The sequence below is a fragment of the Spermophilus citellus genome, assembly GCF_964194105.1.
Source record: "Spermophilus citellus genome assembly, chromosome: 15".
Classification (NCBI taxonomy): domain Eukaryota; kingdom Metazoa; phylum Chordata; class Mammalia; order Rodentia; family Sciuridae; genus Spermophilus; species Spermophilus citellus.
Window position 1 is genome coordinate 82,298,403 of NC_138195.1, and position 20,508 is coordinate 82,318,910.

The 20,508-nt window shown below is 39.8% G+C and overlaps 1 protein-coding gene across 14 annotated transcripts in view; it reads right to left on the reverse strand.

The window, feature by feature from the left end:
- ABLIM1 (actin binding LIM protein 1) overlaps window positions 1-20,508 on the reverse strand; it is a 274,277-nt gene that overhangs the window by 14,582 nt on the left and 239,187 nt on the right. For 6 of the 14 annotated variants that reach the window (XM_081268068.1, XM_081268066.1, XM_081268056.1 and 3 more), the window contains 7 exons: window positions 20,079-20,156; window positions 19,180-19,335; window positions 15,747-15,782; window positions 13,929-14,058; window positions 11,799-11,918; window positions 3,781-3,885; window positions 1,759-1,806 (listed from right to left, as the gene is read on the reverse strand). In XM_081268068.1, coding sequence (XP_081124194.1) covers window positions 1,759-1,806; window positions 3,781-3,885; window positions 11,799-11,918; window positions 13,929-14,058; window positions 15,747-15,782; window positions 19,180-19,335; window positions 20,079-20,156 — 673 coding nt within the window. The remainder of the gene's footprint in view (window positions 1-1,758; window positions 1,807-3,780; window positions 3,886-11,798; window positions 11,919-13,928; window positions 14,059-15,746; window positions 15,783-19,179; window positions 19,336-20,078; window positions 20,157-20,508) is intronic. The other 8 variants (XM_081268060.1, XM_081268057.1, XM_081268069.1 and 5 more) reach the window with 3 other exon arrangements.

Sequence of the window (20,508 nt, forward strand, 5' to 3'; positions counted from 1 at the left end):
GGGTCTCAATTTGCTTACATGATTTGACCAAAGTCACCCAATAATAAGGGGTAGATCTTGGCAGGACATGGAGCAGTGTTTCTCAGAATCTCTAACCTCAGGAGAAAAAAAGAAAATACTTCTGCATAGAAAACACTACATACTCAACCCTTCCTGTAGACACACAAAACACATTAGCAAAGGAAAGACCTAAGTTCTGCATCACACAAAAAGTGTGTGACTTAATTTAGATCCAGCCTTTCCCCAAAACATCAGGGCACAGACTGAAGTTTGGGGTAAGACATCTATTCCTTTGGCACTGAAATCTGGCTGTCCTTTCTTTGACAAGTGCCACTGTGGCCATACTACTATTAATTACAATAGACTGAAAGCAAAGACTTTAAAGTCAGTATTGAAGGAAGTCAATTGATTCCTTCCAAATAAAGGCTCACATTATACAATCTCCTTAAATCCTAACTATTTTTGTTCCAAGAGACAGAGTCGAAATATTTTAATAATTTTTTTAAAAAGTCTCAACTGATAATTCAAACTCTGGGAATCTTATTCTTAAATTAAAACAAAAAAGCATGACTTCAAACAGTACTTACTCATTAGAATTGGTGAAGTCAGTAGTTAAACATTCACATGTTAATGAGTGTGTGGGAAGACATTAAACCATAAAGAAACAAAAACAAAAACAATGTTAACAAACTTAAAAGGCAAGCACATGATGCAAAACCTCGAAAAATAACGAGAAAAAAACCATAACTCTAGAACCGGTCCATTATACTCGGTCTTTTTTTTCCCCCAAAATTTTGGCCTAATATTTTTTTCCTAGTGTATTTTCAACTTTGCCTTTCATATCATCCTAATTCTTAATAACTTATTAATGGCAACTGGATTCTAAAGTCAGCCTTCAAATTTCCAGGCACAACTTCTGTAAAATTTTCTGAAATCATTGGAAGACCAGTTTTGCCTATCAGCTATCTCTCTCTATTCACAAAAATTTCTGGCAGATAAATCCATAGAGACCTAACAACAGTGGACAAAATGTGTACAGAAAGTAATGTGACTTCTGGGATTTAAAAAAAGCTGCATTTCAGAACAAGAAAACGCAATTATAAATCCTCTTTAGTAATTCTTAGTTTGCAGGAATGTCCGAGACGAACTGATTTAACTCAGAGGTCCTTAGAGATAAGAAAACTGAAGCAGAGGGGGTGGCATAATATCATAGAGCCATGTAGACAGGAGATGGCACAAGGATTACCACCAGTCAGCTTGTGCCCCATCCATTGCATGGCAAGACATTGATTGGCACACCTCAGAAGAGGCAGGGGACTGGAATAACTAAGTCCATGTAAGCTTAGCCAAATTAATTTTTCTAAGTGTCTTTTTTTAAATTAGTTTTAATTAGTCAAACTGCCTGCAAGCTCATTAAAATTATTTTAAGGTTTGTTTACATTATTTGATGCAAAAAAAAAAAAAAGTCTTGTTAGGCTGCTTGTGGGCCCTTGTGACCAGTACTTTCTCTTCTCTATGAATGGAAATAATACATGGCCCGATGGGCTCAGAAATAGGGGGGACACTTCCTGATCCAGCCAAGTATTCTCCATCCAGGGAAGTCAGTTTACACATCTTATCGGACCTAAAATCCATCAAAATATACTGGATGCCCCAGTTTGATTCTCAAAAGCAACAGCAATTAAGCCTTTCAGAAGACAGCAAAGAGGAGACAGCAGACTCTGCTACTTAAACTACGCGGAGGAAAGCGAGTTTTACCATGCTGTTTGTAGATGGGTGGTTTTCGGTAAATGTTGATCCCTTGATCTGTGAAAATGAAAAGCAGAGGTGTGTGATTATGGGAACCAGTTCAGTGATGGGAAAAACAAATCAACCAAGGGGCAAACCAAACTGAAGACTCCTGAACAAAAATAACCCAGAAGGCTAACGTTTGTATTACAAAGATTGCATTCTTTGGAAGAAAAGATTACAGAAATGAGTGAATTACTGTAGAAAAGTGATCTGGAAGCCTTTGTAATACATCTTAGAATATTGAGAGATGTAACTTATTCATGAGCCATTTATTTCAAATACATACTTCACTGAAAGTGGAATTAAAACAGGAAGAAACGCAAGCAGTGGAAGCACTCGGATGGTGGGGAAGACATAACCAGTTTGGGGGGAAAGCCCCAAATTGCTACTGTCTAGAAATTGAGCTCCCAGTAGATACCAGTGGCTCAATTTACTTTTTCAATTAATGAGTGGAACAGTGAAAAGCAATGTAGAACAATCAAGAGTATTTTTTTTTAAACACAAACACATTTTCTATGTGCAAGGCTAGCTTGGTGAGTTGATGGGATGCTCAAAAGAATCCTAATTTTTATAGGCCAAATTTTTTTTAAAAAAGGAAGAAAGAAAAATAAAGGAGATACTAAACACTATTCATGTGTTCATATAGGACCCCATTTGATTATGTCACCATTTCACTTTAGCTGCAAATATTCAGGAAATTTGAAAAAGGTTTCTTTTGGACACTGTATCTTGGTGGGGCATTCTTCATGAATTAATTAGCCAAATTAATTTTCCTAGGTGGCTCTTTTTCTACTGGCCTTAGTCAAACTAATGGCAAGCTCATCAAAATTATTTTAGAGTTTTATTAAATTATTCAATGCTTAAAAATAAAGCAAGTCTTGTTAGGATACTATAGGTTGCTGTGTGGCTGGTACTTCCCCTTTTCTATGAATGGAATGATATATGATTTGATGGGCAGGAAGCTTTCTAATCAAAGTAGGTATTCTCCATCCAGGAAAGTCAAAATCCCAAATGTAGAACAATGTTCTTCAGGATTTCATGAAACTTTTAAAAAAGGGCAATCCTAGCTGAGTGGGCCAATCTCATTGAAGTTTCCTCTGTTTTATTAGGTAAATTTAGAAAGCGAAAGAAAAAAAAACTAATATAGATTATAAGTATATATTTACAGGGTAACTTACTGAACCATTTTCAGTAGCTAAAAGGATCAAAACTATATACTGCTGATGGGAAAATACCATTGTGGCCTCTGATGGACAATCCCACCCTGAGGAATTCAGCCAACCCTAAAGAGTAAGATAGGGACAGATTCTGGTCTTTCCAGTTTCTGATGGCAAATTACTACTTGTGCTGGGACAGCCAATGCTTGTGGCTACCGGAGCAGAGCTGGCAGCACCACGCCTAAATTGCAAGATATCTCTGTGGGTTGGGTTATAGGGGTGGCGAAAGACCACCTCCCTGATCCAATGCTACACCTCTCTGAAAAGCCCATGGGGGGAAAAAATCTCCACACTGAGACAAACAGGAAATATAAAGGTATTCCCAAGTGACACTGTGATTCAATCTGGAGGATGAGAAGATATCCAGACTGCTGTTGTGGTAATTTAACAACGAACCACAGAGTGACATCTTTGAAAGAGTTAAAATTTTTGCAAAACAATTCAACCCTTCTTTAAAAAAAAAAAAAAAAAAAACTTGAGGTCTCAGTGGTGGTGAAGTGCCTGCCTGGCATGACTGAGGCCCTGGGTTCAATCCCCAATATCTTTATTAAAAAAAAAAAATAATGAACTTGAGAAAAATGGAACCTTCAGTGTGATCCTGGCACTATGCATATAGAACTTTTGAAAGGCATCTAGGTTGGATCCTGCAATTTAGGATTTGTCAGCTGTGTGCATCCCAATTAACAAGCATGAACAATGGAGACGAGACGAGGTTACGAGGCTACATTCTACACTGTGACAGGACACCGAGACAGACCGTGTCAGCTCCTACCTGGAACATGGAAATGTTTAGGGGCCTGAGCGTAAGTTGGAGTTAGAGGGCGGCTGTCGGGCCGGTAAGGGAGAGGGGAGTTCCGGCCGCTGGACGGCTCATTGCCTCCAATGAGAAGAATGGAGAAAACAAAATGAGAGAAGGGAGAACAATAAAGAAAACCAAGCAAGCGTAATCAAAATTCAACACAGCAAACTGCAAGGAGGAGAAACAAAGGAAACAGACTCAGTTTATCAAGTTGCTGGCAAAGGTGGTGTCAGGTTTAGTTTCTCAAAGGGGAGGCTGAGTTCACGTGGACCCAGGTGGAAAGCGGTTAGCGGTCAATGCGTCATTCCAATGGCATGCAGGTGAAGGCTGTGAGCCGGCAGCAGACTGATCAGATGGCAAGGGCACTGGGCGGAATGGAAAGTCACTTGCTACTGATTCCAGATCAGCTGCCAGATGGGTAAATCCCAAGTACCAGAGTGGTGGAATATGCAATCCCCCCCGCACCAGAGGTACAGCTGCTTCCAAGCATGATGGCAGAGGCTGGCCATTGGAATGCATTTCTCTGAACTGAGGACCAAGTCTGGAAGCCCGAGCAGTTACCCAGGCTTTCCCCTTAGGAACAGCAAAACAGCTTCATTGCAGCATATGTTTCTGTTTTCCTCACTTTGAAATACACAAATGGAGTCAGATCCCTTCCTGCCAGGTTCTTGGGGACCACTGATAATCTCTCTACCAGGCTAATGTTTCAATCACTAACACATTTACCGAACACCCACTCTACCTGGGCACTGGACTACTACTGAGGACAAACAGGTGAATGAGACATAGTCCTTGCCTCCAAGGCCTCAGGGTCTACCTACTGAGGCTGACTGAAAAACATTCGTGTGTGTACGTGCATGTATGTGTATGCACATATGTATACATATATGTACATGTATACATGTACATGTTTACTCAGAGGTGCAAGAAAGGTGCTAGGAAATGAAATGCAGATGTCATCGATTCTTCAGGAAAGGTCCCTTGATTTGGGCACCAAAAAGGAAGTTCTCAGGTGAGTGGGAAGGCCCATATTCTGTATGGCTGGGACATCATAAGCAGGGACTGTGATATGTGGAAGCTACAAGACTGGTCAGGGTTCTTCAAGGCAGTATCTTGGGCATGGCTGAAGTGGAGGGATGCAGCTTGGCTGCAAAAGTCCCAAGTGCCACTTGGACCGTCTCCCCTTCTGACCACAGGGGAGAACTGCTTATATGAATAGAATGTGTAACATCAGAAAGAGATTAGCTACCACCCTTATTTTTCCTCCAACCCCATCTATAGACAAATATCTTGTCCCAAGAATATACCAGAAGATGTAGGGCTATGACAAGTTAATAAATTATTTATGCTAATTACTTTTATTATTTATTTTAAAGGGTTCTTTATATATTCTAGATACAAGTCCCTTATCAGATATTTGCACATCTTTTCCCATTCTCTAAGTTGTCTTTTTTGATAGTGCACTTTTTTGATAGTGCACTTTGAAGCATAAAGTTTTAAATTTTGATGAAGTCCAATTTACTTACCTACTGATGCTATTTTTAAGTAGATTATCAGAAAATAGATATCTAGCCAGTGTTTTCATATTAAATTGTCCTAAATCTCACTAGAAAAGTGTGAAAGAGTTGTTAGAGTTTTCAAATATGGCAAATAGTTTTTAATTCCTCAATATGGACATTTTTAGGTAACTAGAGCCCAGACCTGTACCCAATGGGTAGTAAGATATTCTAAATATGATATCTGGATTTGCTACTGGCTCAAATTTCTATTTGAGGCTATTAGAATCCCAGGTTTTTGAGATTTCAGACTTTTGTCTTTTTCCCCCCTCACTTTAGCATCCAGTTCCCAATATTATAATGTTGACTTATTTATTTAAATTAAATATTAGCTTCTAAAAGTTATGAAGCTTCATCCCAAACTTCATCTACTAAAAAACTTCATTAAAAAGCTAGTGCACTGGGGCTGGGGTTGTGGCTCAAGTGGTAGAGCACTCGCCTACCATGTGTGAGGCACTGGGGTTCGATCCTCAGCACCACATAAAAAAATAAATTAATGAAATATATAGTGTCCACCTAAAAACCAAAAAATAAATAAAAAAAAAAAAAGCTAATGTACTGGGGTTGGGATTGTAGATCAGCATTTGCTAGAGAACTTGCCTAGCATGTGCAAGACCCTGATTTTGATCCTAAGCACCACATAAAAGTAAATAAATAAAATAAATATATATTGTGTCTATCTACAACTAAAAAATATTTTTTAAAAAGCTAATGTTACATAACAAATTAGAATTAAAAAATTTTAAAGTGTAACATCAGAGATATGAAAAATGTGCTCTATGTGTGTAACATGAATTGTAATACATTCTGCTGTCATACATAACAAATTAGAAAAAAAAAAAGGCTAATGTCCTGGTACACACCTGTAATCCCGGCTACTCAGGTGGCTAAGGTAGGAGAATCACAAGTTCAAGGTCAGCCTGGGCAACTTAGCCAGACTCTGACTCAGTGTAAAAAATAAAAAGGGCTGAGGATATACCTCATGGGGTAGAGTGAACCTGAACTCATTCCCAGAACTGCAAAAACAAAACAAAAAAAAAAACATTTTTTTTAAATGAGGTGATTTACAAACGTGGTTTTATTTAATCTCACTCTCCCAAAGAGCAGGAACTAGCTCATGTCTGAAAAAAATACATGTGAAAATAGAGGCAGAGTGTGGCTTGCATTGAGAAGCGAATGCTGTGTTAAACCCATGGCTGAATTAGAACTGGGTCTCCGGTGTCCTCCCCAGGGCTCAGCTGATTGTGTAAGTGCTTAACAAGTGTCTGAGAATGGACTACTGAAGTGGGCAACTCATCCACCCCACAGCTGTTTACTGGCCTAATTCAGGAGGCACCACTGCAGGGTCAGCCAGCTTATCTCTTTGATCTCTTAAGGAAAGAAAGCCAGATGCTGTTTTTCAACAGTGGGATCCCAACAGCACAGCACCTCTCTATGACTTTCCCATTGAAGTTTATTTCTTATAACTCCAATTTAATCATTCTACTGCAGAAAAATTCTTTAACTCTATAAATATTAGAAAATAATTGATAATTGAAAAACAAAGTAATTCTTGGGGCTCTTATCAAAAGAAGACACAGAGGGTCTCTACTTTCTGGCTTTATTTTTAAACTTGTCTTTTGAAGGCTCTTTCTGGGTCCTGAGCCATACTACTTTTTTTCTTTAATCCTTTACCTTTAACCCTAGTGTCCTTGTAGGGGAATTTTGTTCTCATAGGTTTGGGTTGTAATACCCAATCAGATGAAATTTCCTTAAATATGTTTTGATAATTATTAGCCAGTATCATGCACATACAAAAATATCTGCATATGCAGGACACAAAGGTTGAAGGTTATTAGAAATAGGTATTTGTACAAGTATTATAATCTACCAATAAGATCCTCAGCTGGCAGGTGCCAGTAGAAGACACCCATCACTTCTTGGGTAAGGTTAAAGACTCCAAGGATCTTGGAGAAGCTGCCTGCATTCCCAGGAAGTGGATTGGGGATGCATGTCGGCAACAGTTGGGTGTAGCTGTTTATTTGTGTGATCTTTAGTAATCATTGATCTCTCCGTTGTTTAAAAAACACTAGTGTAGTCAAGTGTTTATAAGTAATATTAACTTCTGACAAGACCTTCTTAAACACCAGGTAGAGAATGGTTCACCAATATGTTCATCTCAGAGACTCTGCACAATATAATGTTCAAGCACCACACTGGCTCAGCAGGGAATGAGGTCTCTGAATAGATAGTGTTGCCAAATACCAAAATCTGAGCCCTTGAAAGGCATGGAAAACTGGGGGAAGATTTTTTTAAAAGCAAAGGAAAAATTCTCTTGATGAGGCCTCTTCCTTTTCTAAAGTAAAGACCTTCTCTGTAAATATTTAATTTCAACCCTACCCTAGCTCATGAAGACCTTACAAGGTTTTGAACTTAGCTCAATACTTGGGCAAAGTGATATATGAAGCATCAGATGAAATATCATGTTTGAAAGGTATTATTATCATCATAGCCACTCTCATCTGCTAGTTAGAATAATACTGTTTATAAATACTACACTAATATATGTGCCTCTCATATGATAGCACATACATCACATTCAGAGATGGTTTGTTCCTTAACTAAGTCCTTGAATTAGGCCATTCTAAGTTTTAATGATATTAGCTATTGCAATGAGAACCTATAACATACATACACACATACACACATACATACATACATACACACACACACACACACACACACACACACACACCTATTTATATATTGGTATTAACTTTAAGCTTTTTCTTTGTCAGCCTTACAAGCCAATTTTCTAGCTCTTGGTAGATCGTTTGCTGGCAGGATTCTCACTATACTTATGAATCCAAATGCTTTACTCAACTTTGTTATTCTTTTGGGGACCAGGAGAGCCTGAATGACTAATTCTAAGATAAGTGAATAGATATGGAGGTGCATGATTATGCTGGAACTTGCTAGCTACACTGCCTAGCTTTCAGGCCTCCTCATGCTTATATTCCAAAGTATAAATGCACATGTGGAGGGAACCTTCATACTGGCAGCATCTAGAATTCTGTGACAGTTGCAAGATTGCCAATTCCTGCTTAAAACTTTAATAGGAACTTCCTTTCCCCAGTACGTGTCAAATATGTATTTGCATCATAGCAACTCATATCTATGGTAAAGTGGGAAAAATTCCTTTCCAAGAGACTTAATCTATGCAGCCCTCCTGCTCACAAATCCAATTTATACTTCCCGGCCATAGGATGTCATATTTAGCAGTATTTCAAAGGGGGAAAGAAGAGAAACTCAGCAAGTGTTGCACAAAGTCTGAAACAAAGTGAAAAAAAAATTTTTTTTCCAGATCTCTAGTCAGGAAGTAGTCCAAATGGCCCAATGATGACATACTAACATAGAATGAGGCTGCAAGGAAGGTTGCAGAACAGAAATAAAACCAGATGGATGTTACAGAAAATGGCTGGGGAAGCAGGACACAGTCTGTAACATGCATCTCAGCTTCTCACCCATGCACATGTCCTCGGCTCAGTGAGCTCTGGGGGCTTGGGCCACATGCATCAGAAACAAGGACCAGGAAGTGGACTTGGGCAGCTGCAGGCTGGGCTTCCTGCTGCCAGAGTAGCAAGGGTCCCTTCTGTTTCTGGCAACATGTTCCTGAGATGGACACCCTACCTTTAATCTCACATTCATTTAAAAAAATAACTTCCCCATGATCACAAGTTCCAAAATAAAAAGTTAATGTACCCCTGGGAGACATCACCCTATTTGAATGATCTCTTAGATGCGTTCCTCAAATGGTTGTAAGTTTCCTTCCATCTGAAATTTCCAAGTGCTAAATTTCCATGTAAATCGACACAATAACTAAGAAATAATTCCTTGGAATAATAAGGATTTAGCCAAATATGTTAGGCTTTTAAAGCGATATCTTTATACAAATTCTCCATGTTTTATTTGCTGGGTTAGCAAAAAGCTCATCTGATTTAAAAAATAAGAATATACTGTTATGTACATATTTATATCAGAAGTATATAAATTGTTTCATGTGAATAAAATATAGGCATCTATTTAATAAAAAGACAATGAGAGAAAGAAGCAGAGATCATTAGATGTTTTTAAAAGTGTAAGTGTTCAGGGTCACGCTAATTCCTCTTGGTCAAGAGCTTTTTATAATTTAGACAACATTTGTGTTGAAAACTTCAAAATCAGACTGAAAACAGAAAACAATGCATCTCTACATTTTTTAACACTGAACCATTTGGGCACACAGAGGTATTATAATTTTGTAACTTAAATGATTGAGAACGATTCTTTGTTTTAGCCTCAATGAAGATGCAATTTTCTAGTGGGTCAGGAGACTGAGGCAGGAGGATCATGAGTTTTAAGCCAGCCTCAGCAACTTAGTGAGGTACTAAGCAGCTCAGTGAGACCCGTCTCTAAATAAAAAGTGTTTAAAAAGCTAGAGATGTGGCTCACTGGTTAAGCGCCCCTGGGTTCAATCCCCAATACTGCCCCTCCAAAGAAATGTAATTTTTATTTTCTGGTTTTAAAGAGATGAAAAATAAAGGTTTGCTTAAAATTTTTTATTTGCACCTATTTATGGGGAAGCACGTGCACCTAATGGGAACAAGCTCTTCTAGGGATGCGAGGGGCTGGGGTCTGGGCTGGCTGATGCCTGTTCCTAGTATGGGCCCTGGGCTAGTTGCTTAGCCAGGGCCTCTGCTCCACGGTCTTCCCACCGGGATGCCTTCACAGGGAGGCTGTGAAGAGTGAATGGAATGAGGCAGTCAGCAGTGTTTCCAGCACCATGCCAACCACATACGGGGCACTCCAGCTCATATCTTCCCGATGAGGGCTTGTATCCTTCCTGATGTATAGACCAGGCACATAACACTCAAAAGGGCAAGTACCTAACCCTAGGTCACAGAGCCAGCAAGTGAAAGGAGTAAGATTTAAATCCTTGATTCCAGTACCTCGAGCTTTCCCTCTCTCTACATGACCACTTGGGGACACAGGGTACTGCTAGTCACAGAAATTTTGCCATGTATTATATTATACACTTTGTGTAACTTTTCAGGGCCAATGACATTTTTCATTCCATAGAAAGTATCTCTCTGAAAGATGAAACATGCCATAACCAAACTAGGAAATCTACACTTTAATGAATCAAAAATGTATTTTTTCTTGAATACCAGAAATAACCTAAGTCTTAATTTGGCCAAGGGCTGCTTTATTAAACTCTCTTTAAAATACATGCTGATTTCCTTCTGGTTTTATAAACATTTGCTGAAGTATCATCTTGACATATGGATAATAATTTCTCCCCAAAATACTAATTAGCAATAATAGTTTTGAATAATCTGTCAAAGATTTTAGAAAGTGCTGTGCCTTCCAAAAAACGTACTAATGGCAAATGGTGTGTCTTCAGTAAGCATGTCAGCAATATTATTTCCAAAGCATGGAAAATGCTGGAATAGCAAATTTATAAGATAACTAAGCCTACTACATCTATACTTTAGGACTCAATCACTCAGGAATCTAAAAGCTTGAGTAGACTGACAATGAAAGTCCAGGAAACTAGAAAACATTTCTGGTCAATAGATGCATTAGCAACGGGAGCCCTGCTTTAGAAAGTTCTAAGACCCAGAGTAACAATGGAGCTTGCTTCCTCCTCCTCCTCCTCTTCCCTGTGCTATTTTTCTTGTTAACTTGTTTCAAATCAAGATTATAGAACAAGTTAGCCACTCTGTGGGAGCTCATGCTTAATTAAATTATGGGCCTCTTCAGGGCTCTCCTCTCCCCCAAGGTGTGTGCAGGGCCCCAGCCCAGGACTCCGCAGAACCACAGCCACAATGAAGAATGGGGAAGAATGGGGTGGGGGCGGGGACGGGAAACAGAAGGCAGAGCCTCTTCTCCATCACGTGGAAACAGGACAAATTAAAAGCAAAGGTGCGGAGTTATGTTGTCACAGATCATGTTATGTTGCCCAAACATGTTAATATAGTTCAGTTGCTTATCCTAGGAAACACGACTTTCAGACATTTGTTACTACACACTATTGGGTTTCGCTGAGATGTATCACATGTTGAACCCAGGAAAATACCCCAAGTATATATTATATTTTGCTTTTGATGCGTACAAAAACAAAATAATAATATACCTGTTTTTTCTAAGTGGCAGATGACGAACCATACAGTCTTAAATATACTTCCTGTTTCTTCATCTAGAGCCCTTAGAAATGACACAGCTCTCCAAATGCAAGCTGCTGTGCCAGTTCTAAGGCCATCGTTGGGTACCATCATGACACACGCAGGCATGCTGGAGGGTCAGAAGCTAGGTGGCTGCTCTAAGTCTTGGAGATGTAGCTTATTAGCCTTGCCGGGGTGCTAATAAATCTCCACTACGCAGCGCAGGTGGCCCTGCCGAGGCCTGCCTCCTTACCTTTGACATGGGGAAGGAAGTGGTGTCGGAAGGGGGGGTTGGGGCGGGAGTCGCTGTGGGTGGAGCTGAAGCTGCTGGTGCGCGGGTGGGACACCCTCTGCACACCAGGAGACAAAAGCTCTGTGCGGCAGGGAATCAGGACAGGGCCGTGGAAACAGAAAAGAAGAACAGAAATTAACACAGGAGCAGGGAAAGTGGCACTGTTCCAATGGGGGACAAAAGTGTTAACCAGGAGTCTGAAAAGGAGGAAGGAAGACGAGTTACGAATGCACCTGCAGAGGGTTAGGTGATGGTGGACAGAGTCACTCTCAGAATAAATGGCTTTGGTGAGAAGGAATGGTCCCAGGACACGCTCTGGCAGTTTGACGCCAGCTACTGTGGAGCGAGGACTGGGCACAGCATGTGGACTCAGTGACACCGGTTGATAAAAAGCACCCGACAAAATGGAGCCCTCAGAAATGCACTTGAAAAATGACAGTCATTTCAAAAAACGTGAAAAGAAGTGCTTGTGTAGGGGTTGTGTTATTTTTTCAAGCTGCAAACTCATCCCACTTTACAGTTTTACATTTTATTTCACCTACACAGAAGGGAAGTCCGTTTGTGTTCCCCAGGGGGCAGAGTGGGGTTGGCTCTTGAGAGCTGGCGTCACTGGGGTCGGGAAGCAGCATCTCAGAGAAAGAATGGATCACTGCATCTAGACCTGGACCTGGGCGATTTAAGACATCATCCAGCACCCAGAATTTGTGGGGTGGATACACTGGGGTGTTATACTCAGATCACAAATACCCTTTGAGTTTCATTTTAAATGGTTAGGGCTCCAAAAATACCAGCTTAACACTTGGAATGTGCATATTTGTAGCATATTGTGAAAGGAGGGAAGAAGAACATTCCAAAGGATCCTGGCATCAGAACCATGATTGGAAGAAATGAAGACTTTCCAGTGCTCAGTCAGGACGGGAGTTGGGTTGGGGGGCAAGTGTTGCTGACTGACCACTCCCTCGCTGCTCAGGGGTGTGTGGAAGATTACCCTGCAGCCCCCATACCATTCCAAAAGTGCCGCAGCTGGGCTCTCAAGGGTCTTGGTATATGTACATCTACAGGGTACAGCATGAAGGATTTCACACTGCCCAGAGAGCAAAGACTTAAATGGAGACCCTTGTCCAAGACATGAATAAAATGAATGTAGTTACATATTAAAAGAGAAGACGTTTCCTGAAAACTTTCATTTAACTTACTTCATTTAACATAATTCAGTAAGTAAATACAGATAAACCTAAAGAAATTGATACATTACTGAAATATCCAGTAGTTTCAATCTTATCACATTCTGCAAATCTCCTTTGGTTTTATTCCTTGTGTTATTTAAAAAGTTAGGATTTGAATGGGTTTGTGAAGTCTTCATAAATGTACAACATCATCCCCAGGTTTGTTTGGAGGCTAACATCTTCCCTGTGACTTGCTTTCTCGGGGCTTCCTGGATCTCTCCTGGGATCACCATTCTGCTACACACATCAGACCCCACTAAGAGCTATAGGAACTAAATTCTCTGCAGAAAAAGGGCAACCTAAAAGTCTGCTACTACGTGTCATTTTCTACTGTGGTATATCCCTGAGATTTCTGTATATTCCAAGTTTGATTCAAAATCTTAGGGTTGGGAGGCATCTCAAAAGTACAAGCCTGAGTCCTCTTTCTGGAAGGTACATAGCCACACATGCTTAGAAATGCTAGGTGCCTAGATGAGGGTATTCTAAACTTTTGTCAATAGATGGCTAATACTGGATTTTAGATGATGCCTAAAAAGCATATCAAAGTACTTCCTGGTGGAGATCTTCATTATAAGTCTCAAAGTGACAAAAATCTTATCACACCTGAAAAAAAATCTCCTTTGCTTCCAATATTTCACTGTCAAAATATAATTTAATAAATTACAGTGAATATAGCCATAAAATGATTGAAGTTCCAAGAAAAGATATAACACAAAATATAGTTGAGTATAAGTTTTCTTTTTGTTATGGGAGAGGATCAAAAATACTTAGCAATCAGATTTTTCAATATGCTATGCATGGCAGGGATTTCACACAGAGATAACAGCTTATCATGTAGGTGGATACTGGGAACTGTGGCCCTTACCAGGTCTGTGGAAATGCTGGGGAGAGCGCGAAGTGGTTGGAGTGTAACTGTGGCGGCTGTATACAGGGGAGTTGATGGAGCCCTGGCTGGTGGATCGATGGATCACCCGATCCCGAATGTCCTGGTAGCCCTGGAAACAAAGCATGGGAAAGAGTGAGGGCAAAATACTTTGATGCTACCTATGCACATTTCCAACAAAACGTGGCCATAGCCAACATCGCTGGGGAGTTATCTTGGCTACCTGTTGGTGTTTACTTCTTAGGGTCACATTCCATAAATATGTAAGCACCTGAGCATTTTGTGTCTAATGCATTTTGTTCAAACCTGCAGTTCTTGTAATTATTAAAAAATTAAGATGTAAAATCATAAACCCTATGACCATGTTTATATTGTGCTTTTCAGTTTTACAAAGCGTGTCCACCTATGTCAGATCTTCCTAATGGTAAGGAAGAGCATGGCATTGCCTTCATTCCCCACTAATGTAAAAACAAGGTTCCAAGCAGTCAGACACACAAGTGCATAGCTAGCACAGGTAGGGGTTCCCATCCAATGGGCATCCATATGCTAACCTTGTCCTGTGTTCTGACCACTGACCCAAGCTGTAACACTATCTCTGGTGACATTTTAAGTTGACACACCCAGAGAACAAGTTGGTAATTGCCTTAAGGCCAGTAATTCTACTCCTCACCTTGGGAAGTATATTCCAGGGAAAGAATTTTAAATGATCTTTAAAAGTAATAATTCAAAGATTTTTAAAATACCACCATCCATAAAGGCAAAGATTGGTATTATATACTCAACAATTGGAGAATAATTCAGAAACGATGACATATCACTTTGATAGAATAATGTCGCCCATGTCCAAACCCAGAAAAGGACATATTGGGTGATAGGTACAATATATATACAAATGCAATATAAAACTTTCCAAAAAAAGTTGGAAGAATACAAAAAGTATTTTATGTTTCAGGAGTTTGTTGTCCTGTGAAGCTTCTATTAGCACATTCTTTAAAAAAAAAAAAAAAACTTAAAAGAACACATGAATGACTGAATTAAAATCTCAGTGCGGTAGCTTTGTGAAATTGGAGAGCAAATGTCAAGGAAACTTTGGTTTGATTTACTTGGCCATATAAAATATACAATATATATTTAAAATAACACAATGACAACACAAAAAGCCCCCAAAAGATGTGCTTCAGTCTTAAAACTAGTCCATAATTGAAGCTGGTTCTTCATAAATTCAGTTATAATTGTTAGATCAGTACTAGAAATCAGTTGCTCACAGTATTTACCCACAAACCATGGAAATATTATGGACTTTTCACGATCTTGAATTATAGAGATTTTCTATGATGGATTTTATAAAGAGTATCCAGAAAGCTGCTTGATGCTAAGACCAGAACACTGAGTTTACACCAGAAGAAGTGGCTTTCTGGAAGATGGTTCTGCTTGTGGACGACACTATGACCACTGTTGGCCTCATCAGGTGACCCAGTGCATTAGGGTTCAGATAACTTAAGTGTAGATGACACAGAGAGCCCCACACTGGATGGTGGCCTCAATCCCTCCAGACATTCGCTTAGCTATTGAAGGTACAAATTCAGATTAACACGAGGCCCCTTTTACTCCACAGATTACATTTAGAAAGAAATGTATTGTTTTTTAAGGTCCCACCTTACATGTATGTAATCCCTATGCCACTATAATCTCGGTTTTTGTTTCTTTATGTGTTGTGTTCTTTTTCAAAAAATTCCAGTCTAGGCAAGATCCAAACCACTTGCAAATTTCACTCATTAAAATGGTCAAAATGATACTTACTTCTGCTGATGGAGTAGGAGACAAAGTCCTTGGAGACTAGGACAACAAAAGAGACGTCAAAGTCACAATGTTGTAAAATATTTTTTACCAGTTTTAATTAGATTTGCTTATCAGAGTAGTTGGGAACATTATCCCAAATACACGTGCCAACATCTGTTACCCATCCCTGTCTTCAGATTTAATATTTACTGGGGCCCATGGTAAACTCTGATAAAGTTCTTGGGAGAGATTTTAGTGCACATTTTTTTGCCCAAGAGTCATGGTTTAACAAATATATTGTTAATAGTATTGTTAACTTAATAAACATATTGATGTCTTAAGTGATCAAACTGGACAAAATGGAATTATTTCTCCCTATATATTCAAACTACACCCAGATTTCCACTGTGTGAGTTATAACATCTACAGAAACATGGGGTTTTGTAAACATGTTTTTAACTAAATTATAACTTTGGCAATCACTAAAAATAGTTTGGTAGGAGTGTGATGACCAGGCATGTGGTATCCTGTCCGGGCTGCCTGGCCAATTTCACCACCACGCAGCTTCTGGCTTCCAATCATCCAGGTACACAGGCTTCCTTAGGGCCACCAACAGGCCAAGTCCTGTCTCACCTCAAGGCCTTTGGACCTTTCTTTCCTCCACTACCAGGGCTTTTCATGTAGACACCTGCAGGGCTCACCCCCATTTTCTATTCTATGAAGGTCTCAGTTCAAAGTCACCCTCACACAGCACTTGCTGTGACCCTCCTGTGTAAAACAGCAACATCTCCCCCAGCATTCTTTCTTGTTACTTTCCTTCATTTTTCTTCATGACACTACCTCCCTGTAGAATTCGCCTGTGTATCTGTTTACTTCCTGTCTCCCAAGCTCAATGAGGGCAAGGACTGTTTATAACAATCCATTCCCAGTGATGAAAGTAGCTCTTGCCACATATTTGGTGCTCAGTGAATATTTTCTGAATAAATAAAATGTTTATAATAAAAATGCAAAAAGTTTTCAACTAGAAATGAAATGCAAAATGAGCATTCTAAAGAACAATGTCAGCGGTGGATTTCTTAGTTTTAGAATTTGATCTTTTCCCCACATTAACAATAACATGGCAGACTCTCTTGCACTACAAGCTTCCTCAGGCCCCATGGTAATGTCTGAAACTATGGCCTATCTCTAGGGGATCCTTGCTGGTCAAGGATGGCCCCCTGTGGAGAAGCTAGCTCTGCTCCTGCTCTGATGATGCATTCTGGATCCACTCTCTCAGGTGGAGGGCTATGCAGAACTCAAAGTTACTCCTGTGTTTCTAAAATCTATATATGGATTCTACAAAGGAAGTGCTAATATTGAATGGAATAAATAATAGAATAACTTGTAAAGTTGACTCCCTGCAAGATCCATGTGTTGGGGAGAGTTTGACATATCTGATATCTGTTCCAGGAGACATCCTCCATCCACAGAGAAACCCTTAGGTCACCATTCCAGGTTATGATGGTAATGGCATTGAATCTGAGAGCAGCTAGAATTTCTGTTGAGCACTTATGTATGAATTACTGTTCTAATCTAAATACCTTACCTAATCCTTATATAAAGACTTTAGAGGTAGGTAGCAATTATTGTTTTCTACCTTGAGTTTACAGGGAAGGAGACTGAAGTATGACATTTTCTCAGTCATATGGTTCATAAATATAGGATTAGTAAATACCAGAGTCAGTGTTTTTTTGTTTGTTTGTTTGTTTTTGTGGGCAATGGGGATTAAATCTTAAATCCAAGGGTACTCTACCACTGAGCTACACCTCTCAGACTTTTTTTTTTTTTTGAGACAAGATTTTGCCAAGTTGCTAAGGTTGGCTCAAACTTGCAATCCTCCTGCCTCAGCCTCCTGAATAGCTGGGATTATAGATGTGCATCACCTTGTCCAGCCACAGTCTGATTTTAAATATTGAAAATTTCACTTCAAAGCCTTAATCCTTAAGAGCCTGATGTTTTACTGCCCAAAATGGATTTACTTGGAAACACAGACCACCATAAAAAAACTCAGCTCCTCCTTGGTTGTATGACTTGAACATTAACAAATTCTCATCCACTTGCTCTAAGACCAGCCCCTATGTAATTTGTTCGGGAACTTCTCCTTGCCCTTGATCACTTAGGTCACCTTGCAACACTCTTTGTTGCCCAATGGCAACTCAACAGCCCAGGCCAATCAAACTGCATTTGAGAGTGGCCACAGATGCAATACAGAAAAGTAACCACCAGGTGGCATTACATGAAAATGGATGTCACCTCTGGTTTAATGGACCAGGGCAATGAAGAGTTACGATCTGGAATAAAACCCCAATTAGAAAATAAATAGGAGGAATGTTATATAAATATAAATCAATGTAAATATAATTATAAAACAATAAATATTATCTGTGTATAACTGACGACAAATTAAACAGATTCACTATACTAATATGCTTTTCCTTTATCTCATTTAAGCCTGAAAACACTGCGTGATTGTCCACTCTCATTTAACTTTGGCTGATTTGAGGCAACTACTTGGTTAATATCTCCCTCAATGGACTCAATTAGTCTACAGATGATTCCAATTTAAAACTAAAGTGGGAAGGGGTGCTGGGGCAGTAGCTCTGAGGTACAGCATGTGTTTAGCATGCTGAAGGCCTTGGGGTTGGTCCCCAGCACCAATAAATACATAAATAAATAGGGAAAAACAGAATGAGTTGAAGAGGCCAGGAGAAAAAGACCAGAGGGAGGAGCCCAAGGGATGTGAAGCTGTAGTCCAGCAGTGGGGTGTGTCTGTTGGCCAAGCACCACTAAGCCCCAGGAGGACAGGTAATAATGGTAGCAGCTGCCATTTGCTGAACATTTACACGTCTGTCCCTCTGTTAACTGCTCTACATCGATTAGTTTATGTAATCCAATGTCAGACCACAGTGTGTGGTGATCCCTGGGTGGAGCCCAGGTAATTTGATTCCAGATCTCACCTCATCCCAGTGTACTTTGCTGTTACCACAATCTCTACTTTTTTTCTTTTCTTGTACATTCTGATTATGTGAAGATGCTGAAAACTGTAGCTACCAAAATTTCGAAGATATGCTCTCTCTCATCAAGGTCCCCATGAATATACTTCAGGCTCATTTGAAGGTCAAGACCCCCAGAAGACCCTCCCTCCCCTAGTCTTCCCTGACAACTCTACAGCTTCTGTCCCAGCCTGACTCTGCTGTTTTATGTGCAATTCACTGGTTCTCCCACCTCTGTAACCTCCCTTGGGACAGAGATCACGTGACAGGTTTTGAATACCTTAAAGCACCTGGTGAGGAAACCCACAAACAAAAGACAGTCGAAAAGACTGATTTATTTTAACTCCAAACATCAGTTGTTGCACGTGTGACTACAAAGAAAGTGAACTGCGTACATCCTGCAACCACCAGGAATTTATTACCTCTCCAAGGCTCTGTCTCTCCTGCTTGTCATCATAGCCTGAGGTGTAGAAAGGCTCATAGGTAATGAGATCAGGACGTTCAATGTCATAAATTGCCTTGACCTTGGGGATGGCGGCTAAATCCTTGTAATCCAGGATTTCGTTGTCTACTTTTGCCTAGTAAAGTTAAATGGAGAGAATTGTTACTCTGCAGTCTCATTTCTTGAGAAACTATTGCCAGTAAATTTTATGTCTTGTTTAAAATGTGAAGACCTTAAAACTTTCCAGTGAATTACCAATTTATACCATCAGTTAATCAGGTTTTTCCCCCCTTAAATAATCTAAAGCTTAAGAAAAATTATGTGCAGAATTTGTTAAATATAAAAATGTGTAAACCTGAAAAATAATTTTCTAATTTACTACAGGAAAGGAAAGAAATCTCAAACAGATGGTCAAGAAATTGGTTCCCAGATGGCTAAAACCAAGAACTGCCTATTTAATAAACTAAATATTTAAATATCTTTGATGTCAGAATTTAAGAATACTCAGCAACAGTGTTATAAAAATATATAATTAATCCATATATATCTGTATGTAAGTTAGGTGTGACAATTTTAGAAGTCCAGGACTGGAGGAGATGCTCATTATAATTTGCAAGATCCGGGGTTTGATCCTCAGCACTGAAAAAAATTTTTATAAGTCCTGCATTTTGCAATCATCTTGTGATCTGATGACCACATACAAATTGAATCACCTGAAGGAAAATATGACCTGGAGGGCTGATGTACCAAAATGAACACTGGATCTCTAACAGAGATGAATCATTTTGCATTAGCTTCTGTTTTGGATTGTCCATTCTGCTATTTCAATCCCCAAACTTAGCTGCCCCACAAATGTCCCTTCTGGAAGCAGATACTTACATAGATAGTGTGACCTGGTGAGCCAGGGATGCTGGATCCTGGTCTGGAATAAATACTTTCTGAAGAGGTCCTGGTTGGCTATAAAATAAATGGTGACTTGTGAGATTTCAGGCCATGGCGTCAGAATCAAGAAGGCCTGGGGCCCTAAGCTTTACTAAAACTAGTTAAAGGAGGAGAGATGTGGTATCTTTTCTTTGCAGATAAGGGAAAATACAACCTTGAAGGAAAGGGACATGTAGACTAGTTTTGAGACCTGGCACCGAAAGTGCATTGGGGGGTCTTTCTCAGTGTCTTCCTCTTCTTGCTCCCCACAAAAACCTCTGGCTTTCTCATATAGCACACTGTTCCCCCTCTGCATGGCCACAATCCCAGCCCTGTCACCACCTCAGCTCCTCTGGACTATTGCAATGCCCCCCACTGTGGGCTTCCA